Source organism: Apium graveolens, chromosome 3, assembly GCF_009905375.1.
Source record: "Apium graveolens cultivar Ventura chromosome 3, ASM990537v1, whole genome shotgun sequence".
NCBI lineage: Eukaryota > Viridiplantae > Streptophyta > Magnoliopsida > Apiales > Apiaceae > Apium > Apium graveolens.
In genome coordinates this window covers 131,631,920-131,658,347 of record NC_133649.1, presented here as the reverse complement: position 1 = coordinate 131,658,347, position 26,428 = coordinate 131,631,920, and the positions used below count along the sequence as shown (strand labels likewise).

The window sequence follows — 26,428 nt, the reverse complement described above, 5'->3', positions numbered from 1 at the left end:
TCAAATATGATGACCAGTCTGGGGTATGAAAAGACATTGGCTAAGCTAGGTCAATTGAAGAGACCTTAAATAAGGAGGGAATGAAGTTTCTTCTTTGACTGCATTACCAAGGCTTTTGCAAACAAATGTTTTAATTTTGATGCAATCCCCATATTCAGTCAACAAATCGGGTATGCTCTCATTAATCAAACTGATTTTGATTATGCAAGTTCTGTTTTAGGCTTTATTGGGGACTGGATGACAGAAGATAGGAATACTGTATATTTTGCTAGATTCCGTCAGCTTATCTATAGTACTTGTTGTTCTGATAAGCCCCAATTAGCTAGTGAATCACTTTCACCATTTAGACTAGCCAAAAGAGCTTTTAATGGCTTATTATCTACTGATAATAAGAAGGTTGTGTTAATACCCCTCCGAATTCTTTTATCTGTCAAACAAGCCTTAATAACCTATGATCCAGTTAAATACACTGCACTATATCCTGATGTCCAACCATCGGAACCTCAACCATCAGCACCTACCACCTCTACATAAACACCTCAGACTTCTCAACCATTAGCACAAACAACCAGACCTTCATCTTCCAAACCTTCAAAGAGGACAAAGTCTGTTCCTCAACGTCCATAAAAGAGAAGGAGGATGATTCTCAGAGATGAGTCTGAGAGTGAAGAGGAAATAATTGAAGCACGAGTTCATGCATCTGAACCTATGATAGTTGAAGTTGAGAATGTTACTTCTTAGAAAGAGAAAGCAGCTCAAAGTTCTGATACTTTGAAAAGAAATTCTAAAAATTCTGATGCTGTTGAAGCAACTCCTTCATTGGCAAGGAGATTGAAGAAAATGAAGTCTAGGAGGTATTTGGCTAAGGCTATATCAGAAGATACTGAAGAAGCTGAGGAAGGGGATCAGGAATCTCTGATCTCACAAGAACCAATTATCATTAAGCCCTTCCAGCTCAAGCCAAAGACACTACCCCTCCTGTCTCTCCTATTAAAGCTACAGATGATGCTAGAGAACAAACTGACAATTCTGAAATAGATATTCATAATTTAAATATACCTGAAGTTCTTTATCTGGAAGCTCCATCTACATCAAAGACACCAGCTCTGGAGATAAATTCTGCTGATCAGAGTTTAGATGATGTTATTCCTGAATCTCCAGTTGCTTCACACACTGTTGAGCTATCAGAATAGAATGAGTCTTCCTCAAGTTCTGATGATAGTATTTCTGTAGAGACTCCAGTACCTACTCTGGGCAAGGAAGAATTGGTGAAAAAATTTGTTGAAAAGGAAGCACCTATTCCTTGGGAAGATACTAACAGAGGTGTTGAGTGGACCAAGAAGTGGAATGAATCAGATTTTATCCCATGTTCTAAAGTTATGACAAAGCATATTGCAAAAGCTGATGAGTTGCTCACACATGTTGATTTCAAGACACAACTCAAGATCACATATATGTCTACAAAACATCTTCAAGGTCTACATATTTCTACTCGTGAAAAGGTTAATACACTTAGGGAACAAGCTGATAAGTTCAATCTACAGATCAAGCTTGACAAGAACAGGTATATCTGACCTAGTTCTGAAAAAGTTGTAGCTATTGAGAAAACTCAAGAGAAGCAACAAGCCCAAATTGCTGAGGTTCTGGCTAATCAAGCTTCTCAGAAAGCTCAATTGGATGAAATCCAACCTTCAGTTGAACTTCTTCTTTTTCTCTTACTTCCTGATGATGCCAAAAAGGGGGAGAAGGTAGTTAAGTCTAAATGCTCACCTACTCAAGAACTGAAGAAAAAGGATGATAAAGGTGATGAACAGGGAAACTCTGAAAATAGCAGAGGTCAAAGAAAAGTTCAAGGAAAATCTTCTATTCAGAACAAGTCAAGTTCTGATGCTGTGAATGCTCAAAGACTGAAGTCAAGTGGTGATAAGCAAAGTCTGATGTCAAGTTCTGATATTCTGATTCAGTCAGGATCTGAAGACTCTCAGAAGTTTTTGCAAACTCTGAAGTTAAAGGGGAAGTAGACTACTGTTTATTAAAAAGATCCTAAAATACAGACACTTGATGAGGAGATAGCAAGAAGATTATTTCCAAAACACAATCCAGGAATGGATTTAGAAACTCTCAAGGAGGAAGAAGCTAGATTTGCTGCTGAGAAGACAAATCCTAAGTCTAAAGCTTCTGATGCAAAGAAACCTCCAAGGTCTAAGAAAAAAGGCATTGTGATCAAGGAAAAGTCAAATTCTGAAACTTCAAAGTTCAAGACTAGATCATAGACTGTGAGTGATCCCAAAGACAAAGGGAAAGGAAAAATTTATGAACCAACCAAGTCACTGGACTTGAAAACTTCTCAAGATCTGATGAAACCAGTGTGTAAAATGGTTCAAGTAACTGATGATAATCTTGTTGAAGATGAAACTGTTCAAATTCTGAAAAGAAGAAAGATAAATGAAGATTCTGAAATAACCTCTGACACTGCTCAAGTTTTTATTCAGAATAAAGGACAGGAAGGTACAGAAGAAACAGTAAATTCTGATCAAGCTATCAAGAAATCAACTACTGACAATGCTCAAGTTGATTCAGATAAAATGACAATTGCTGATAAGAAGAAGCTGTTATGGAAGAAAGTTACTCCAGTTGAACCAAAATCCAATCTCATGATTAATCAATTTGTTACATTTGGGTTGAAATCCAAGCAACCTAGAGATAGAGCTGGATTAGGTTCCGACGAAGAGAAGATTCAAACAGGAGTAGAGGTTACTCTAAGAGATCCTTTCATATTGACAGACAAACCATATGAACAAATCAAATAAAGGCACCTTGACAAGGTGTTGTCTGCTCAAGTTGTGATAGATGCTCATGATAAGGAGAATCTAAAAGAGAAATTGATCTTATTTCTCAATGATGGAAGGACTTATAGATTAGCTGATACTGATGTATTAAAGAAGTCTATCAGAGAACTTCAACATATTCACTATCTTCTGGAATTAAAATCTGATGTTACAAGAAGATGGTCAGAATATATATATATATATATTTTTTCTAAATAAGAATATATTTTGAAGGCTATAAGAGATCTATTCAGAATCTCTGGTACAAAGACTTCTCATTACAGTCCAATGATTACTGAAGGTGATGGAAGAGAAATTCCTATGCTGAAGAATTCTGCTAAGGTGGAAGTTATTCTGAAAGGAAGATGCTTATGTTATAATGAAAACTCTTCACATCCTAAGGTTATCAGACTTGGTGATGGACTTGAAAGAACATCCATTTAAGCTCTCAGAACAACCATTTATCAAATTGGTGATAGTAAAGAAGAAGAACTGATGCAGGTCAAAACATAGTTAGCTGAAGTTCTGAAGAAAGCTGAAGATAATCTGATAAATGATTTTATTAAGAATCATTATGGATTCAGATTGATTCAGTGATGGTGGTAAAGCTGGATGTTTTGTAAGTTATAATTAATAGTCTTATTAAACTCTTATTGCATTTGAACTTAAATGTTTTTGACATCATCAAATCTATTAACTTGTACATTCTTGCATAATTTACAAGTTGGGGGAGATTGTTGGATATATTTAAGATGTCATGTCTAATATGTTTCATGTTTAGTTTTCAGATCTTAACTAACAGGAAATATCAGTTCTTACTGAAATCGGGACTTACTGGAAGTCAGGACTTAAGGATATCATGACTTAGATTATCAGAAGATAATATCAGAAGATAATATCAGAAGATGGATATCAGAACTTAAGTACTGGAGGACTAACAGTTAATGAAGGAAGTTGATTTACAAGAAAGAAGATCTAGACTAATACAAAAAGAAGATATGCATGGAAATAGTTAGAGGACTAGAAGAATTATATAAGATATCTGATTGATATATTTTAGGAGACAAAATTATATTCCATATCAATTAGAAGTTATCTTGTAACTGTGTGTCTATATAAACACAGAAATAGGTTTACTCTATAAGAGTTACGATCATCGAGAAGATCATACATTGTAACCTAGCAGCTCTCGTGATATTTGTTCATCACTGAGAGAGAACAGTTCCGTTATAACAGAGTTTATTATATCGAATACATCTGTTTTCTGTTACTTGTGCTTTAAATCAATTTGATTGTATTCTACACTGTATTCAACCCCCTTCTACAGTGTTGTGTGACCTAACAAGGTCATAATACAATTCGGCCCAAATATGACTCCAAAAACGCAAGAGAAATGAATTCAAATTCAATATGGATTATATGACTCTAGATGGCAGTGGACCCCATGACGATTGTTACTCCAGGCTAGTGGAACCCAGGACGTTGTGGACCTCAAGATGCCTGGTCACTTCAGGATATTCCCTTCTATCATGGCTCACATGTTCCCACACTTAGGTCCCCACGGGACATCGCGCTCCAAGCACACGCCATCACGCTCCAGGCACATGCCAACCCCATTTCGGCACACTCCAATGTCGGAGATGACTTGGACACGTATTCCAATCAGGGACGTCCACCTGCCTCGACTCCAGAACCTTCCAACGATCAGGATCCAAGGTACCAACCCCTATCCCTAATTGGAAGCCTATAAAATGCTCCAAAAAAGAGGGTTTAGGAGGGGTATTCATTATTTACCTACACGCATATACACACACCACATATATTTGAGTAATTCTTATTTTGCCCTTCTTCTCTAAAATCCCATCTCATTCTCACGCCGGAGTTGTCGCGGGGCTGCCACCCCCTTCGGTTCTGTTTTACAGAAGCCCTACCTACAGCTAAACCTCTACTTTCTCACATTCCTGCATTAATGGAGTCCAAATCCAGGTGGGATTAGAAGAGAATCAAGGGTAAAATTTAGAGTTATTAGGTTAAGTGGCGTAATCAGTTGAAAGCCGACTCAACTCAAATTATTTGTCAATACTGTCAACTTAATTGTCAATATAGTAGTAGTAGCAGCAGCAAGTTTCTATCATTTTCAGCAACACTATGTAGCTCACTGAATATATATAGAACTCCTGCTAATCTGCTATTCCCTCCGTCCCTAAAAATATTTACTTTTTGTGTTGGACACGTTTGTCAATGCACACTTTTGATCGTTAATATCTTTAATTTCGTATGAATATTAAATGTAAAAATTTTACCATATTAAAATACTCATAAACACGAATCCAACAAAATCACTGATGACTATATTTAGGCTTATAAATTAGATATAAATTAATAATTTATCTCATATTATAAACAGTACCGACATATCATTTAGGAAATGTTAAAAGGGAGAGAGGGAGTACTAACATATTAGCACCGACAGATATTTAAATGTAGGCAGAAACTTACATGCAGCGTCGGTAGGAATTGTTACCGACAAACACGTCCCCAAATATAACGGGTTGTTTGTCTCCTCACATGTAAATTACTACTTCTACCGCTACTGTGTTTCCATTAATACTTAACTCACTTCACTAAATTCACGTCCCATCCTTCGCTCGGCCCTCTGTCCCATTTCCTATGTTGCTTCTCTTCACTTTGTATTATTATTATTATTATTATTAACACATGAACCTGCTTTTATAACATGTCGCTTATGCTAAAATCATGGCCGTAAAAGATGAGAATTGGTGTTAGTCGTTAAAGATACTCTATAGTTTTAATAAGATAATTGATGATTATTATGGGACATATTTAAAATATATAGCTTATTAAACTTGATATATTAGTTTAAAATAAATATTTATCGACTAATTGAATTTTAAAAATCAAATAGTCAAAGGATCTAATATCGGATGAGTAATCGGTAAAATCGGTCATTTTTTAAACAATAACCAAAATACATAATTTCCTTGTTTACCTGGGACGAATATGGGACAAATACAAAATACAGGACATGCGCCTCCGGTTCACCCCAGGATCTATTGTTTTGGCCCATTTGAACATGTGCAATGGGGGATGCCAAGACATATGTTATGAAAGTGAAACTATTTGTTCTTTTTTGATTGTATTTCAACCGCAACCAAGGTTTCGACTTGGTGTTCTTCTTCCAGCGGTATTTTCCTTTCATCTTTTTATATAGAAATTTGTTTTTCGCGTGTGACATCTCAGTAATCGCATTAAAAAAAAATATGCTTGCTATGGAGAAAAGGTAAACATGTTTATTCTATAAAATCAATTTAACTTTTACACATTGTATGATAGAAATAAGAATTCAAAAGAAAGCGAATTTTTCCGCTATGGTTTACTTAAAGCAAAAACGTGATTATAAGGGGAGACTGGAGAGTAAAAAGAAGTTACAATTTTAACTCTTTTTCCCCTCTGCACCACCTTCTTCTAAGTAAGCTTTCTTCCTCCTCTCAGCTCTATCAAGCAAACAAATGACAAGGAAACACGTGGCATATATGGCATGAACTTTCCAACTACTCTTGGGCGGTTGATGCAACACGGCTCGGTGAAACACTTTTACATAGTAATGCAACCCAACTGCAAAGCCCACAAAAGTCTGCCCCAGGCCAAGTAACTTTGAAACCAGCCCAGTTTCAGTTGAGAACACTAAAACTAAGTACATGAGTAGTACCAACAGATATAACACATAGCCAAGTGTCTGCAACACTTGTAAACCTATATATGTGGACTGTGATGTTGCATAGAAAAATTTAAGTGGCTCCAAACCAGTGACAAGTGCAGAGAGACATAATATAGTGAAGTATATGGCTAGGTAAATTTGGATGAAGATTATGATTTTTTGGAGAGAAAAATAAGCTTTAATTCTGTTGAAAATGAGGGAGACTAATATCAACGGGATTAAAATAAATGCACAAGATACAATTGAAGCAATGGCAGGTGCATATTTTTTACCAACCAATGGTTTGAATCCATTTGTCAGATCTTTATTGGCTCTAGTGAGATAAACTTTGGAAGATGTGGAGAATCTTTCCAAATCTGGAATCAATGTTTCTTGGAATCTTGATGGTAGGTCTCTGAAATCTGAAACTAAATCTTCCTCCTCATCTTCATCAATCCAACTGGGATGTTTTGGTTTTTGTATCTTGGGCTTTGTGGCAAGATCTGAGGATTTCTTAATTGTGTTTGATGTTTTTGATGAGCTAGAATTTAGCTTCTTTGGTTGCGTTTTGATAGTGGGTGGGTTGGAAGTTGATGTGGGTTTGATGAGTTTGGTTTTGTTCTGGAGTGATGAATCTGAATTTGAAGTAGTGAGCTTGAGAGTCTTGGTTTGGTCTTTAGTCGAAGATGAAGTAGCAAGATTTGAGTTTGTTTTGATGAGTTTGGTTTGGTTTTTAATTGTAGATGCAGTAGCAAGATTTGAGGTTGTTTTGATGAGTTTGGTTTGGTTTTTGGTTGAGGAAAGTGGATATGGGCTTGGTTTGGTTTTTTAAGGTAGGGGAGCTAGTAGAAGTTGTTTTCTTCTGAATGGATTGATTTTCTTTGATTTGCAAGTCAAGAAGCTTTCTACCAGTTTTGGTAAGAAGTAGAGGTTGAGTTTGAGTAGCAGCACTAGAGAAAGCAAAGGCAGAACTGAGACATAATGAAGAGAAAAGACAGAGCAAAAGAGGAAGATATATGAAGATTAGTACCTTTCTGAAACCAAGATCATGAAGTGGAGACATGAGTGTTTGGTACTCAAGAAACTGTTTCCAAATCTTGTGCTTCAGAAGGACATGTATATTGTAATGAAGTAGAGGGGAGGATAGTATATATCAGATTGAGAGACTGGAATGGGGATCTAGATTTCTAAAAGTGAGAGACACAACACATTAAGGGGTTGTTATTTTAATAATAGTAGCAAAGGCAAGTAGTAGATGATACTATAGTAGAAGAAGTAGAGTAGTAGTGTGTGTATGTGAAAGGGCAGTAAGGAAATTAGAAAAGAGAGGAAATTTGGGAAGACTTTAATGCGAGGGTGAGGAGGCAAGGAAGGTCACTCACATAGTCACATGTAGATCCATATACAATACAACCAATTTAAAGTTTATTGTTATATAATGCTCTCTTGTGCCATCACACGCGGTTTTGCCTACCTCTTGGCTCTCTCTGTCTGCATGTGTTTGTGTTTGTGTTTGTGTTTGTGTTTGAGTTTTAACTACTGCATTACTATATGTGCACTGTATAGTATCAACGGATTCACCGACTACAGTCAACCCTGTATCTTCATTATATATTTGTATATAATTCTTCGTGCGATTTGTTTTATGATCGTAGTTGTGTTTAATGAACATCGGTTGTTTTACCACCGTTATCGGTCAATTTTGACTCTTAATTCCGACCTAAATGAACTCAATTCTGATCAAATATGTTGATTAAAAAGGTGAGCTTTTCTTGTAGTGTCATGATCATCGGTTTAAGCTGAGCTTGGTCCTTCATGGAGAAGAAAGGAGGAGTAGTTGATACGGTGTACATGGTTGTTCCACGGTGTATAGTTCCATTCTATTGGGAAAAATGGGGAATCATTGTCAACTATTAGTCCGGGATCAAGTGGCTTCGAAGATGGAAAACGACTTGTAGGCCATGCTTCACTAATATTTACAGCTGCGCGCGGGACAGCTACATTCTTAAATTCTATGCCATGTTACGGCCATATTAGACAGCAACTAATAACTAAAACAAAATCACTTACTCCCACTGTCCCATTTTATTCTTCCTCTTTTAATTTTCGATACTGTTTATCGTAAGCGATTGATTAATAATTTATGTCTAATCTGTAATATCAAACATAGTCATAAGTGATCTCGTTGGATTCGTATTTATCAGTACTTTAATACAGTGAAATTTTTATATTTAATATTAATACGAATTTAAAGATATTAACAATCAAAAGTGTGCATTACTACTTACTACCAACCTGAAAACTCAGATTTTTATTTTTAATGATTATTATAATATGGTTTCAGTACAACTAATTATAATTTATTTTTCCCGATGAGATATAAAATTGATCGGTTTTTCTGTGGGTACACACTAAACACAAACTTATATAATTTTAGATTATTTTGATTAGCCAACCTTTTTTGATAATGGTGAACCCCCTGCATTTACAATAAAAATATCAATCAAAACGCTTAACATGTGATCATGCGCACACACTATACAAACCCAAAATTGATTACATAAGTGTGTCATTTTGAACTATAAATATAATGAATTAATTTTTTTCGTTCTCCGTCAAAGAACTAAATTTATTTATTTTTTAAAGTGAGTCTATCCCCGCAGCATAAACATTTTTCTTTTATGTTCCGTGATTTATATCCTACCCTTCGCCCAACGAGGAAATGGGTACATTGTTATCCTGCATGAACTATAATTAATGGTGAGAAAAATATAAAAGACATACAAGAGCGTACAAAACTCACAAGTCATGTACACATTTTTTTCAAGAAAACAATTAGTAATGTTCATCACTTAAATCGTCCATCCTAGATGCAAAGGATGTAATTACAAAGCAGATATGTGCGGAGAAAAAAAATTATTTATATTAACCAACGGGCTCCGACCAATAATTAATAATGAGAAGTGGTTTGGACTGAGAAGTGATATCTTTAAAGATATAATATAAACGGAAAATTTTATTACAATCAACTTAATTTATAATATATATATAAAAAGTTTACTTCGAAAGAAAGGACTATTATGAACTCATTTAGAATTTCTTATATCTCCGTCTATATTGAATTGCAGATTATAGAAGATCAATATAAGGTAGATACCGAAAATACCCTGATTTATATAATATTAATAATATTTATTAATAAGCGAAACATTTTTCTAAGTGATATTTTGGTTTCACTTATTTTTTGGTACCACCAACTTTTTTATGATTCATGTTGTTAGATATATTTGATAATGTCATGTCTAATATGATTTATGTTTAGTTTTCAGATCTTACTTAAACATGACAAATCAGTACTTAACTAAAATCAGCACTTATACTGAAGTCAGAACTTAAGTGATCAGTACTTAAGGTTCAGGAGATATTTATCAGAAGATAATATGAGGACTTAAAGGAAACTTTCAGATAAGGAAAGCGGCTGATTGAAAGGAAAGAAGATCAAGACAAACGTAAGAAGAGATATGCATGAAGAAGGAATTCTATGAAGAATGGAATACTTGGAAGAAAAGATATCTGATTGATATATTTTAGGAAGCAGAATTATATTCCATATCAATTAGCGATTATCTTGTAACTGTGCGATATATAAACACAGACATAGGGTTTACACTATAAGTGTTATCATTATCGAGAATATTATTCATTGTAACCCTAGCAGCTCTCGTGATATTTGTTCATCACTGAGAGAGAACAGTTCCATATTGTAACAGAGTTTATTGCATTGAATAAAGTCTGTTTTCTGTTACTTGTGTTATTTGAATTCGATTTGATTGTGCTATACACTGTATTCAACCCTCTTCTACAGTGTGTGTGACCTAACAAGTGGTATTAGAGCCTATCTGTTAACACATAACAGTTTAAGATCCAAAAACAATCATGTCTGAAGCAGAAACTCCAACCAAGCCCACCAAAACTGAAGAACCACCAAAGACTCAAATCCATAGTCGATATGAGGCTATTAGAGTTCCCATACTGAAGCCATCTGAATATCCCATATGGAAGGTGAGGATGCCTATGTTTCTGGAAGCTACTGATCTAGAATATCTTGACAGAATCCATGAAGGACCTCACAAACCAACAAAACTCGTTGTTGTAGTTGCAGGTGAAGCAGCAAAGTTTGTACCAAAGGAGAAGAGTGATTACATTGCTGAAGATATTGCTTCAATTGCTAAGGATGCTAAGGTACGACACTTGCTGCATAGTGCCATTGATAATGTAATGTCAAACAGGGTAATTAACTACAAGACTGCAAAGGAGATATGGGATGCCTTGGAGACAAGATGCCAGGGAACTGATTCGATTAAGAAGAACAGGAAGACAATACTCACTCAAGAGTATGAACACTTTGACTCAAAGTCTAATGAGTCATTGACTGGTCTATATGACAGATTTGTCAAACTCTTGAATGATTTGTCACTGGTTGATAAGGAGTATGATATTGAAGATTCAAACCTTAAATTCCTGTTAGCTCTTCCTGAAAGTTGGGATTTGAAGGCAATAATTATAAGAGACAACTATAATCTTGAAAAACACCTCTTGATGAAATTTATGGGATGCTCAAGACTCATGAACTTGAGATGGAACAAAGAAGCAAGAGAAAAGGAGGAAAGTCAAGGACAGTTGCTCTTAAGGATGAAGAAGAATCCCCCAAGGCAGCTACCTCAAGGAAAGGCAAGGGAAAAGCGCTCATGACAAAATCTGATACTGAGTCATCAAGTTCTGATAGTGATGATGACTCAGAAACTGAAAGCTTGCCTGAGATGGATGCTGATGAAGAGATGATGAAGCTGTGTGCTCTTATGGTGAAAGTAATCACAAGGATTGCATACAGGAAGTTCAGGAAGGGGAAGAAGCTTTCCAGGAAAGGTGCAAGTTCTGATAAGAGGAATTTCAGAAAGTCTGAAGGCAAAGGAGGAAAGTCTGACAGAGGAGATTACACAAATGTCAAATGCTACAAATGTGGTGAGAAAGGCCACATATCTCCTGATTGCAAGAAAGTGAAGAGTGACAAAGACAAGGCTCTTGTCACATAGAAGAAAAGCTGGACAGACACTTCAGATTCTGAAAGTGAGGAGAACTATGCCTTGATGGCAAATGCTGATATGGAAAATGTTGATAGCAGTTCTGATGCTGCTGAGTTAAATGTACCTCAAACTACTTATGCCTTTCATACTGATGATATTAATGAGTTGAGAAGATATCTTAAAACCATGTTCATTAGTTATAGAGATCAAACGTTAACATGTGAAAGATTAACTTCTGAAAATCTTGCCTGTAAAAAGAGGAATGATTATTTAGAAAAAGAGTTCGTCATGTTCCATCAAACTTAGAAAGATAGAGATGATGCTTTCTATGTTAGGGATGAAGTACTTAAAATGAATGAAATCTCTAAAAACTGAGCCAGAAAAGGAAAGAGAGATTATCAGGACTTGGACTAACTCTGGCAGAACAACTCAGAATTTGTTAAGTAGTGGAAACTGGAAAAAGGGCTTAGGTTATGGAGATGATAAGAATGATAGAGGAACTGTAGAAATTAAACCTAAAGTTGTTAAACAAAATCCAAAGCTAAAACCTGTTAAGTTTGTACCTGTAAAGTCTGATACTAAGAAATCAGAAGTTAAAGAGGAATTAACTTCTGACAAACTAAAACAGGAAAGGACAACTGAAGTAAACGTAGGCTTAATGACAAGTAAGCAGCTTAAGCATAAGCTGAAAGATGTTAAGAATGTAAACAAGGTACAATCACCTAGGAAAAATAGGAATGGAAAGGAAGGTGTGAATAAAAGCAATGATTATAAGCCTGTTCCTAATGCTCCTAGAAAAATATGTCATAACTGTGTAAGTTCTAACCATCTGGCTTCTTTTTGCAGGAAGAATAAGAACATAAACTCCTTACCTTCAAAGTCAGGAGTTAAGAGTCAGTCTGTTAGATATAAGCCACAAAATCCTTATTTTCATTGTGGTAGTTTATGACATTCCATTTATACTTGTAAGGAATATCATAGTTTGTACTATGATTATTATCAAATAAAACCTTCTTTAAAGAAAGTTAGCATTGTTCCTTCTAGTGTAAGTTCTGATACAAAGTCTGATAGTATAAATGCTGATAAAAAAATGTTAACATAAACTCTGATGCAAAATCCGCTGCAAATGTTAAGCAACTTAATAAGGCCACATGATCCAAGCAAGTCTGGGTCCTTAAAACTAATCATTAGTGGTCTTTCTGATTGCAGGGTAACAGCAAAACATCTTAGTTCTGGACAGTGGATGTTCAGAACATATGACTAGAAACAAAGCCCTGCTATCAGAATTTATGAAGAAGGCTGGCCCAAGTGTTTCTTATAGAGATGTCAACATTGGAAAAACATTGGGATATGGCAATATCAATCTTGGGAATGTCATCATTAAAGAAGTAGCTCTGGTCTCAAGACTTAAACACAATCTGCTGAGTGTTAGTCAAATCTGTGACAGAGGTTATCATGTGGATTTTTTTGAAGAACATTGTGAAATTGTAAGCAAATCTTCAGGCAAAGTTGTTCTGAAAGGATACAGGCATGGTAACATTTATGAAGCCAAGCTTTCAACAAGTACTGATGGGTCTGCAATCTGTCTGGTGAGTAGAGCATCAATTGAAGAAAGCTGGAATTGGTACAAGAAACTCTCTCATTTAAATTTCAACAATATAAATGAACTGGTTAAGAAAGATCTTGTGAGAGGACTGCCAAAGTCAGTATTTGCTCCTGATGGCCTTTGTGATTCTTGTCAGAAGGCTGAACAAAGAAAATCTTCATTCAAGAGCAAGACTGAATCATCAATTCTTCAGCCTTATCACCTACTACATGTTGATCTATTTGTTCCAGTGAATGTCATGTCTATTGCAAAGAAGAAATATGATATGGTCATAGTGGATGAGTTCACCAGATACACATGGGTGTATTTCTTGCACACAAAAAGTGAAACTGCATCTATCTTGATTGATCATGTCAAGAAACTGGATAAATTGATCAAAGATTCTGTGAAGATAATAAGAAGTGATAATGGCACTGAGTTCAAGAATTTGACAATGGAAGAGTTCTGCAAAGACCATGAAATTAAGCAGGAATTTTCTGCTCCTGGAACTCCACAGCAAAATGGAGTTGTTGAAAGAAAGAATAGAACTCTTATTAAAGCTGCACGAACAATGCTTGATGAAGCAAAGCTACCAACCTATTTTTGGGCTGAAGTTGTGCAGACTGCTTGTTTTACTCAAAATGCAACACTCATTAACAAGCAAGAAAAAACATATGAGATGGTGAAGAAAAAGAAGCCAAATCTGAAGTATTTTCATGTATTTGGATGCAAGTGTTTTGTTCTTAAGACTCATCCTGAACAGCTATCCAAATTTGACTTAAAAGTTGATGAAGGAATTTTTGTTGGATATCCACTTTCCACAAAAGCCTTCAGAGTCTACAATTTAAGAACAAGGGTTGTCATGGAATCTATCAATGTCTCCTTTGATGATAAGAAGATTACTGGACTTGAAGATTTCAATGATCATGATCAGCTGAGATTCGAAAATGAAGACTTAAATTCTGATACTGAAAATACTGACAGTTTAAATCCTGATACTGCAAACTCTGATGGATTAAACTCTGATGTTATTAAAACAGCGGTGACTACGTCAAAGGAAGATGCACCTGTGCAGGGGTAGCATACTGAAGATATAACCACATCTCAAGAAGCATCAGAACATACAACTGGCTCTTCAAGTTCTGATTCATCAAGTTCTGGTAAGCCAGGTTCTGATAGTTCTGAAAACTTAAATTCTGAAGAATCCAACTCAGAGAGAATTGTTTCAGGGGGAGCATCAGAAAATATTGATGAAGATGGCATGGATCATGAGGGAGCATCCAGTTCTAGAGAAAACCTTCCATCTGCAAGAAAGTGGACTAAATCATATACACCTGACTTAATTATTGGGAATCCTGATGCAGGTGTCAGAACTAGAACAGCTACTTCAAGTGAATGTCTGTATAATTCTTTTCTTTCTCAGACTGAACCAAAGAAAGTAGAAGAAGCTCTTCAAGATGCTGATTGGGTGCAAGCAATGCATGAAGGGTTAAATGAATTTGAAAGAAACAAAGTCTGGACCCTAGTGCCAAGACCAAAGAACATATCTGTTGTTGGTACAAAGTGGGTGTTCAGAAACAAAACTGATAGTGATGGTATAATTACAAGGAATAAAGCAAGGTTGGTTGCAAAAGGATATTCTCAACATGAGGGAATTGATTATGATGAAACATTTGCACCGGTTGCTAGATTGGAAGCCATAAGGATATTTTTGGTTTATGCTGCTCACAAAAAGTTTACCGTCTTTCAAATGGATGTGAAAAGTCCTTTTCTCAATGGAGAATTGGAAGAGGAAGTATATGTTGAACAACCTCCAGGCTTTGTAGATCCCTAATATCCAAATCGTGTCTATAGGCTTGATAAAGCACTTTATGGCCTTAAGCAAGCTCCAAGAGATTGGTATGAGACTTTAGCTCAGTTTCTTCTGGAAAGTGGATTTAACAAAGGAACTATAGAAAAAACACTGTTCTATCTCAACCATGGAAAGGACTTACTTTTGGTTCAGATATATGTTGATGATATCATCTTTGGTTCTACAAATGACAGACTTTGCAAGAAGTTTGCCAAACTGATGCAGTCAAGATATCAAATGAGTATGATGGGGGAACTTAGCTATTTTCTGGGCCTTCAAGTCAAGCAGAATGAAGAAGGCACTTTCATTTGTCAAACCAAGTACACCAGAAATTTGCTGAAGAAATTTGGAATGCAAGATTGTTCAAGTACATCCACTCCCATGGCCACTGCAACAAAACTGGATAAGGATACTGGTAAATCAGTAGATATTACTGATTACAGAGGTATGATTGGCTCTCTACTCTATCTAACTGCTAGTAGACCTGATATCATGTATACTACCTGTCTTTGTGCAAGATTTCAAGCAGATCCAAGAGAACCTCACTTAACAACTGTGAAAAGAATTTTCAAGTATCTTAAGGGAACAGCTGATCTAGGTTTGTGGTATCCAGAGAATCAAACTTTAAACTAATAGGTTACTCATATGCAGATTTTGCAGGTTACAAAATTGACAGGAAAAGCACAAGTGGAAGCTGCCAATTTCTTGGAGGCAGATTGGTTTCTTGGTTTAGCAAGATATATTGCTGCAAGAAGCTGTTGTGCACAGATTCTTTGGATGAAGAATCAGTTACTGGATTATGGGTTAACATATATTAAAATCCCTATTTACTGTGATAATTAAAGTGCTATTGCTATGACAGGTAATCCAGTTCAACACTCAATGACAAAGCACATCAGCATTAGGTACCACTTCATAAGGGAACAGATGGATGAACGTACAGTGAAATTGCACTTTGTTCCAACAGATCAACAACTAGCAGATATCTTCACCAAACCACTATGTGAAGCTACTTTTACAAGATTGGTAAATGAACTTGGAATGGTTTCAGGTTCTTTCTCTAAATCTGCTTAGTTTTTGTTCTGACGCATCAGACTTTATGACCAGTATTTACAGATATTACTATCTTTGTGTATTCTGTGCTTATTGAAAATTGCTTAAGTACTGATTGTTGTCTGATGTGAATCTCTAAACTCTGATAGTGATATGCATGTTTCTGTGATTATTCAATCCAATGAGGATAAATATGCTAGATGATGACCTAGTAGTCTTTAATATACTAACAAATCCCATGTTAGAAGTAATTATTTATGTGGAAATCTATTGACACAAGAAAATTCTTATATTGAGCTTAGTTAAGTTTACTTTGTCTATCTTATTACTAAGTCAACAACTAGAATAATGCTTTTCATCTGTTAAATCCTGATGTTAGTAAATCTGGTGAATGTACTAAGTGCTGATAAGCCTCACTTATCAAAAGAAAAGGAAAAGAAAATGAATAAATATCAGGTACTCCTTTGAGATCTAGAGTAAAAACTGTGGAAGGGAAGACCCAAGTGCATTGCTGGTATTAAGTAATATGCATCAGAAAAGCAAATAAATATTTTTCTTGGTGACTTTTCACACTCTATGATTACTGGAGAAATACTCTGATAATTGCATAAATTCTGATAAGCAGTCGTGACTCACTTACACTGAGAAGCCACTGTAAACTGGAATTTCAAAAGATGCATAAAATGAGCACAAAACAGTTGAGGTGGACTCATGCATGAACTCATTCTAAAGTAGACTTCAGAATCATGACAGGTTTTGAGCAAAGTTCTTAGTTATGCCTTATTTTTAAGATATATTGAAGTGTATCAGACTTTAATCTTTATCCGATATTTAGCTTTCTGCACACACATACACTCCATATAAATGATGAAAATTACTGTGGTGATAAATGATGTTTTCGATGAACAGTTTATGTGTCAGATTGCATAAATTCCGAGGACAAGTAATGATGGAAGTTCTGATGATTACGTTCTGAAGAAATGAAATTAGAATTTGTGTGAAGCATTGCAGAAATAGACATTTACTTTTCAAGTTAAGAAATCATGTTCTGATGACTGTTAAGTTCTGATATAAGTCTAAGTTCTGATATTACACTCTGATTCTTTACTTGACTTATTTGTGGTTAAAATCTGAAACAGTCTTATTTAAAATCAGAATATGTTTGGGTGAGATATTAACAGTCAATATAATTAGGGTTAGTGGTACACGTCCATGCACAGTAATTTTTACTTGTTTCATGTGCGCATTAAATCCTGTTTTACACTTTCAATGGCTGTTTTTATTCTCATCAATCTAGGGAGACGAGGTAGAATTATTTCTACCTGTAATCATTAAATTTTCCTTGCGTCTCCTGACATTCCATTGGCTATATAAACCAACACTTCATTCCAGCCAGCACATCTCTCTTTTTCTCACAAACTCACTCTCGCCTTTTTTTTTATCACCACAAATGGATGCATTTGGCTGGTTTTACAATTATGGTACTGAGACAGTACATGTCTTTCTCAATGGAATTCCAACTCCATACCATATCAAAAACATCCCTCACAATCTCTGGATTCAATTTCCAGAGATCATTAAACGTGATCTGTTGACAGTCCGAAGAGATCTACTTCTCTGTCGTCTCCGACAGCAGGAGCGAATCATCCGCCTCGCTGTTCTTTTTGTTGAGAGTAGGAAGAAGAAATAGTTTCTGCTCCCTGTTTCTCTTCACTGTCAGCCTTGTCTCGCTTCTAAGCTTAGGACAAAAGCTGTTGATGTTAGGATTTGTAGCTTAGGACAATCTTGTACTTTTGTGATGTAATTTAAATTTCATGGAATGTATTTGCTCAATATATTAATGAAATTTTATATTTATACAAGATTTTGTCTCTGAGTCGTTTGATATTCTGATGCATTTATAAATCCTGATTTACCCATATTCTGATGACCATTTTAACTCTGATACAAATCAAGTTCTGATTCTGACATGTAAATATTTGCTACTTGGTTTCTTTACGGTCATACTCTAATTGGTTATTTTTTTATAGAATATTGGTCTCGCAGTGAAAATAATTTATTAAGTGGGAACAATTTTAAATTTTAAACTAAAACTGAACTACCTTAATTAATGGGATTACTTGGTAAGTGGAATAGTTTTTCCTTGAAAACTGCATGTCATAAGTAATGATTACTGTATTCCCGTGCCCATTAATTATCCTTTACTGCTGCATGTCTGACAGGTGTCCAACGGTTACTTTTTCTATCGTGTATAAGTAAAAGAGAGAGAAGATTGTAAAATCTTTTATTTACTTTACACTTTATCTCTCTTTCTTTACTTCTATTCTCTCTCATCTCCTGATGTTCTTTTTCATACAGATATTTTATCAAACACCTATCAGGCAACCTAACTTCTCAATTTTTCTCATGGCACCTAAGGATTTGATTATAGATGGAGCCAAGTTTGTACCCAATAACTATGCTGCAATCTTGAACCATGCTGAAGCTCCATCTAATTTGCACTTTGTGCAAGATCTTCTAGCACACAGTGAGATTGGGTATGCGTTGACCCAACCTCAAGTAATTTCAAGCCAACAAGTTCTGACGTTCTGGCGGACTGGGCATTTTGATAATGGTGGTGCTACTGGTACTCCAAGCATTATTTTTGAAGTAAATGATGTTGAACATGTGGTAACTCCTGGAGCAATTCACAAAGCTCTACACTTACCAGAAGGCTACATTTTTTCAACAGCGGAGGAACCCGTTCTACAGCAGCTCATGGCCAATTTGGGGTATGAGAAGAGTTTGTCCAAGCTTGGACAGTTGAAAAGAGCATATATCAGGAAGGAATTGAGCTTTTTCTTCAACTGTATCACTAAGGCATTCGCCAATAAGTGTTCCAACTTTGATGCCGTTCCAATTATGAGTCAACACATCGGGTATGCTATTATTCACCAAACTCATTTTGATTTTGCAAGTGTTGTGCTAGGCTTTATAGGGGATAAGATGACAGAAGATAGGAATGTAGTCTACTTTGCTAGATTTTGTCAGCTTATATATAACTTCTGTTGTGCTGATGAACCCCAACTTACCACTGACTTAATTCCACCCTTTAATCTTGCAAAACGGGCTTTTAATGACTTGGTAAATGCTGACCTTAAGAAAAAGGTGGTTAGACCCTTACAGATACCTCAGTCTGTAAAACAAATCATGGTAAATGTTGATCCTCAAACTTACAGATCTGTTTACCCTAATGTACAACCCACCAACACATCCCAGACACCACAACAACCATCAGAACATACCACTTATACACCTCAACCTACTCAACCCTCTATCAAAACATACATCAAACCTTCACAGATATCTCAACCTTCTTCATCAGCACATACTGTGAGGCCTTCATCTTCAAAGCCCAAGAGGACAAAGACTGTACATCAGACACCATAGAAGAAAAGGAGGATTGTTCTGAGAGATGAATGATAGTGAGGAACAGGTTCCTGTGTCAAAACCTGTTGTCGAAGAAGCTGAGAAAGTCTCTTCTCAGAAGGATACTGGAATTGGGGGATCTAAGCTTCTTAAAAGGCTTAGAAGGATGTATTCAGATGAAACTTCCAAGGAATCTCCACCTTCAAAGAGATACAAGAAACAGAGAGCACAAAGGTATAGGGCTGAGTCAGTTTCAGAGGATGAGGAAGCAGCAGCTAAGGAAGGAGATCAGGAATCTCTGATCTCAAAAGAGCCAGAATTTGCTGAAGCTACTGCATCTCCACCTCCATTGTCACCAACTCAGGAAGCTGCTCAAGATAAAGTATCTACACCACCTGTGTCTCCTGTCAATGAACCAGTATCTACTGCAGACCCAGGCACAAGTGCTGAGATTGATATTCATAAACTAATTGTGCCTGAGGTTCTCTACTTAGATGCTCCACCAGCTCAAATCAATCCATCAACAACACCAATTCCTGATGCTAATGAAACTCCAGAATTGTCTACAACACCTTCTCTGCATCTAGACATTGAAGATCAGACTAAGGGTGAGCATCAGAATATGGCTATTGATCAGAACTTGGAAGCAGATCAGCATTTAGAGGATGATGTTGAAGCCTCCATAGCCTCCCATACTGTTCTTTTATCAGAGGATATTGACTCTGTAAGTTCTGATGCTGCAAATGCTGATGATACTGGTTATGCTGCTACAAATGCAGATGCTGATGAAGCTGGTCCTTCTGGACATTCACCTCTACAAGCTCCTTCAAAAGCTGAACTAGTCAAAAAGTTTGTTAGAGGAGATGCACCAGTACCTTGGAGTGAAACTCCTAGAGGACAGGAATGGACTAAGGAGTGGAATACAGTCACCTTTGTTCCATCTGAAATAATTCTTGCTGAGCACTTGGCAAAAGCTGATGAGATGCTAATTAATAATGATTTCAAGACACAGCTACGAGTTACTGCATTGAGTATTAGACACCTTCAAGGTCAACACGCAACAACTCATGCCGAGGTGCATAAAATTCAAGAAGCTTTACTCAAGCAAGAAATAACTATAAAACTTGAAAAGAAAAGCTTTTTCAAACCTACCTTTGACAGAGTTGCTTACATTGAGAAAACCCAAGAGAAGCAACAATCTCAGATTGATGAAATTTTGAAAAATCAAGCTTCTCAGAAATCTCAACTCGATGAAATCCAATCCTCAGTGGAATTGCTTGTCTCTCTTCTTTTACCTGTTGATGCCAAAAAGGGGGAGAAAGTAATTAAGTCCAAATGCAAAACTGTTAAGACACTGAATGGGAAGGATGATGAAAAAGATGACCAGGGAAACTCTGGAATGAGTGGAGGTCATGGTCAAGGTAGAGGTCTCTCATCAAGAAGAGCTGGAACTACAAGTCATAGAACAAGTTCTGATACTGGGAGAAGAATAACTTCTGATACTGGTAAAATGATAAGTTCTGATGAACTTTTGGATCTTGATGAAGAAATTTCAAGATAGTTATTTCTGAAAGAGAATCCAAGAATGGACTTTGAGAGTCTAATGGAAGAAGAAGCTAGACTTAAGTCAGAAAAAGTCAACTCCAAATCTGAAGCTTCTGTTGGTAAAAAGAAACTTCCTACGGCTAAAGGCATTGTGACAAAAGAAAGGACAAATCCTGTGGCAACTAAGGTCAAATCACAATTGTAGATAGATCCAAGGTCCAAGGGCAAAGAAAAAGTTGGTGAACCTATAAAGGTTTATGTGCCTCCTATGGATGAAGAAATTTCTGTTGAAGATGCTGATCTTACTCTGACTTCAAGGAAGATTTCTAAGACAACCTCTGACATGGCTCAAGTTGTTCAGAGTCAAGATTTAGTTAAGTCTGGTATAAACATGAAGCAAGCAACCTCTAACATAGCTCAAGTTGACTTGATATCAGAAGATAAGTCAAAGGAAACCTCTGACATTGCTCATGTTAAATCCTCAAGGTTACTCCTATCGGGTTTCACTAAAGCCAAACAGACTCAACCTTTGAAGTCTGCAACAAGTGGTTTTGAAGCAAGAATGGTTACTGGAAAGGAAGTAAGAGATAAATCTGGATTGGGTAGTGCTGATGAAAGAAGAGTGCAGAACACAACCAATGATCCAACTTCCTTAAGTGAACCAGGTGTTGGAGCAACTCCTGAAAGATTGAATCAACTAGAATCTGTATAGATGGTCTACCATACCTACTTGAAAGAACACATCTTGTTATATTTCATGACAGATGGTAGGGTTTATCATATAAGGGAAAATGTTATACCATTGAAGTATTTTGAAGAACTAGAACATGTCTTATTCTTACTTCAAGTGAATGACAGAATAACAAAAAGTGCTGCAAACTATTTGAAGACTCAAATTCAGAGACAGAAAAGGCTTTATTCTGTAAAGTCTAACAGCACATATCTTCCAAAGTATAGAGATCACAAGGGTGATATTGTTGAGATGAAGCCTAACTCTGCTTAGATTATAACTACCTTTCTGGGTTATAAGGCTGTAGAATTCAATCTTGAGTCTGACAAGGCATATTTGATTAGACTGGATCAGGACATAAGGAAAGCTAGAATAAATGATCTTAGGGCTGCTATCTTCCAACCTGGTGAAGATTCTGCAGAACTCAAAGATGCTAAAAGGAGGATGATTGATGAACTCAGATATGCTGAGAGATGTTTGTTAAAGAACTATCTCAGAACAACTCCTGACATCAGAGAGATCAGAAAGTGAAGCCCAGTCAAGATCTACAACTGCTCAAATTCTGATATATATACAGACTAAAGTTGTTATCAGAAGTTAAAGTTGGTAAAGCTTTAAGGACTGTTAGTTGTAGTTATGTAGTCAATTTCTCATGCATTTGTACTTAATGTTTTTGACATCATCAAATATCTGTTAAACTTGTATATTATGCTAATTTACAAGTTGGGGGAGATTGTTAGATATATTTGATAATGTCATGTCTAATATGATTTATGTTTAGTTTTCAGATCTTACTTAAACAGGACAAATCAGTACTTAACTGAAATCAGCACTTATACTGAAGTCAGAACTTATGTGATCAGTACTTAAGGTTCAGGAGATATTTATCAGAAGATAATATCAGGACTTAAAGGAAACTTTCAGATAAGGAAGGCGGCTGATTGAAAGGACAAAAGATCAAGACAAACGTAAGAAGAGATATGCATAAAGAAGGAATTCTATGAAAAATGGAATACATGGAAAAAAAGATATTTGATTGATATATTTTAGGAAGCAGAATTATATTTCATATCAATTAGCGATTATCTTGTAACTGTGTGATATATAAACACAGACATAGGGTTTACACTATAAGTGTTATCATTATCGAGAATATTATTCATTGTAACCCTAGCAGCTCTCGTGATATTTGTTCATCACTGAGAGAGAACAGTTCCATACTGTAACAGAGTTTATTGCATTGAATAAAGTCTGTTTTCTTTTACTTGTGTTATTTGAATTCGATTTGATAGTGCTATACACTGTACTCAACCCTCTTCTACAGTGTGTGTGACCTAACACACGTTATAACTTTAATTATATTATTTTTTATCATTTTTGATTCCTATATGACTTATAATTCTATATATATTATTTTTACCCGTTTTTCTTTATTAATAAACTTTTTAACTAGTACTTTGGTTTCACTTATTTTTTGGTTTTGCCATCTTTTGTTTTCACCTTTTATGATTCATGTTATAACTCTAATTGTATTATTCTGATTCCTATATGACTTATAATTCTATATGTATTATTTTTACCCGTTTTTCTTTATTAATAAATGAAACCTATTTTTAATTAGTACTTTGATTTCACTTATTTTTTAGTTCCATCACCTTTTAATTTCACCTTTTATGATTCATGTTATAACTCTAAGTGTATTATTTTTATCCTTTTTTATTCCTACATGACTTATAATTCTATATGTATTATTTTGACTCATTTTTTAAATTTTATAAGCCATGCTTTTTTCATAATTTTTATAGGTTTCAATCCTATTTTTAATTATATTTTAAAATAAATAAGTTCATAAATGGCTCAACTAAATAGGTTCTGAAAAATATGAACCACGACCAAATAAATAGGCCATGTGTGTAAATTGAAACTTTTTAATTTATGATTTTTTAATTTGTTGGTGGAATCCCATTTTAATAAAATGATATGAATATTATAAAAACTGTATTTTGGTACCACTAGAAAATAATAAAATTGTTCAAACTGTAATATGATTATAATTCTATTTTCGTAGAATTCTAAATTATTTTTTGATAGGGTACTTGGTTTCATCTTAGTACGGTTACGCCGTATTTTGATTTTACCCCTATATTTCTCTTTCATGTAGAGTTCTATGTTATTTTTTAACAAAATATAGATTATAATTATATAATAATTACGATATTTCTATTTTTCATAGAGTTCTTTTTTTATTTTTTTATAATAATATAATGGAATCCTTTATACATTGTTATTATTAATTAATAAAGAAACCATCTTTTAAGGGATACTTTGGTTTCACCCCTTTTTAGGTTTATGAACTTTTGGTTTCACCTATTTTTAAATCTTACTATAGCTCTAAATATACCAATTCATTCCTTTTTTATTCCTATATGACTTATAATTCTATATGTAATATTTTATCAATTTTTTGATTCTTATATACCACATATTTATATTGTTTTTATATAAACGAAATTGAATATACATTTTAATTTCTAGATTCATATCTACATAATTCTATTTTAGCACAAAATGCAAATTTATACATACATAATACATAATGAATATTTTATTAGAAAAAATTATACAATCACAAACTATATAAAAAGACAAATTCAGCTAACAATAAGAAATTTAATATGTAATTAATTAGTAATGTTGATTTAATTTTTTGTTAAATTATCATCAATCATGATGCTAATTGCTTGACTAAAATTTTGAAGTAAAATATTGGTTATGTCTTTTTGAACAATAGATACATAATAACGTTGAGTTTGTTGTTCTAATAAGATTTGAGTTAATGAAAACTATATATAATTTAAAAAGAAAAATTGCAATAATCGTACAATTTTATTTATTATACATTTTAATAAAAATTCAAAATAATTTTTTATAATCATTATTTAATATTGATACTTTGATCTCGACCCGTGCTTCGCACGGGTTATCTACTAGTAATAATAAATATAAATATATATTCTAAAATCCCCTCAAACTCACGATGCTGCAGTAATGAGCATTAAGAGTTTGTCAGACAAGAAATGAAATCGCGAAATAGAGTGAGCCTTTGTAAAATATCAGCAATCTGAAGTGAAGAAGGAACAAAAGACAACGAGATATCAACTTCAATTCCCAAAAAGTAACGGAGCAAACCCAATTCTTTCATAGCAAAACAACTGATTCAACTCACGTTTCAATGACTCAATACCATCACAATCATCACCAATAATAATCTTATCATCAACATATAAATGAAAGGAATATGTCTTAAGTCCAATCATGTATTAGGATTTAGGAATAACTTTTATGTAATCTGTTTTGATTTAATTGATATTAATAAAGACTTGTTTTGTTTTTATTACGAGCTTTATCTATTTAAGTGTTTAAATAAGATATACCATAGTTTAGAGTAAAGCTTTTTATGGATTATGATGAGATCATAATAGTGAGACCTAAAAAGATGATAACTCTAAACTTAAATAGTTCCTGGTCATAGGATTACTAACTGGTAATTAATAATCCGCAAAGATCGGTACATACTATGCTTGCTTCATTATGAAGGATGTCTGTTCTCATAGACATTTGTGTGGTGACACTATAGCTAGTATGTAGGTGCTTATTATGGAATAAGTTCACTGAACATGACTCGCATAGCTGAACAACTGATGGAGTTCACTCACGTGTCAGCAGTTGTTCACATAGTGATAGTTGTACAAGTATCCTTAGACTTGAGGTCATCATAGTCATCTTGTGTACACTGAACTATGCTTTGGTTTAGTTCTTAGTCTCCAGGGACAATTATTAGGGCTCTTCTGGGTATAGGAATTTGTACACGAAGATAGTGTATGATCAATAAAGGATCTACCCCTTCCAGTGAAGGAAGCGAATGTTCAATGCTGATCCACTTATGCTAGTTCAGGAATCTCTGGCCAGAGTAAATGAAATTAGAAAGGAGTTTCTAATTAGCATAGAACTATGCATAGTAAATGGTAAGCAAAGTGATTGAATTAGATAGGCTTGACACGAGATCCATGCCTTGTATTTAATCGGGACATTGTAGGGTAGAAGGAGTTTATTGTACGGTAACTATTCACTGAATAGGTTCTTGGTATTCTAAGCAGTGAATTCATATTATCCGGATAGTCGCGATATGCTGAGAAGTATCCCTCACGATGTAGAATAAATGTGATTAATTAATCATATTTAATAAATTAGAGAATTTATATAAATAATGATAAAATAGTTTTATTATTATTTATTTCTACTACGGGCTTAATATTGAACCTACAGGGTCATACCATAAAAAGAGAATGATTTAATGGTGGAGGAATTAATTAATAATGGCTAATAATTATTTATTTGTGAAATAAATAATTAATTGGCAAATTTAATAATTGATTAAATGAGATTTAATTGATTATAAATTAATTAAGAAAAGTTCTTAATATAATTAATTAAGAATTTAATTTTTGGAAATTAAATCAAGAGAGAGAATTATTTCTAAAGTGTTTAGAAAAAGAATTAGTAATTAAAAGGTGTTTTAATTATTAATGAGAATAATAAATGGGATAATAATAATAATATTTATG

At 34.7% G+C, this 26,428-nt stretch overlaps 1 protein-coding gene across 1 annotated transcript; it reads right to left on the bottom strand.

Moving 5' to 3' along the window:
* Positions 1 to 6,119: 6,119 nt before the first annotated feature.
* LOC141712755 (uncharacterized) lies at positions 6,120 to 8,037 on the bottom strand. The gene is given in 2 exon segments (XM_074515800.1): positions 6,120 to 7,348; positions 7,350 to 8,037. Coding segments are annotated over 2 exon segments (1,326 nt in total). The 5' UTR covers positions 7,610 to 8,037; the 3' UTR covers positions 6,120 to 6,282.
* Between the last annotated feature and the right edge of the window lie 18,391 nt (positions 8,038 to 26,428).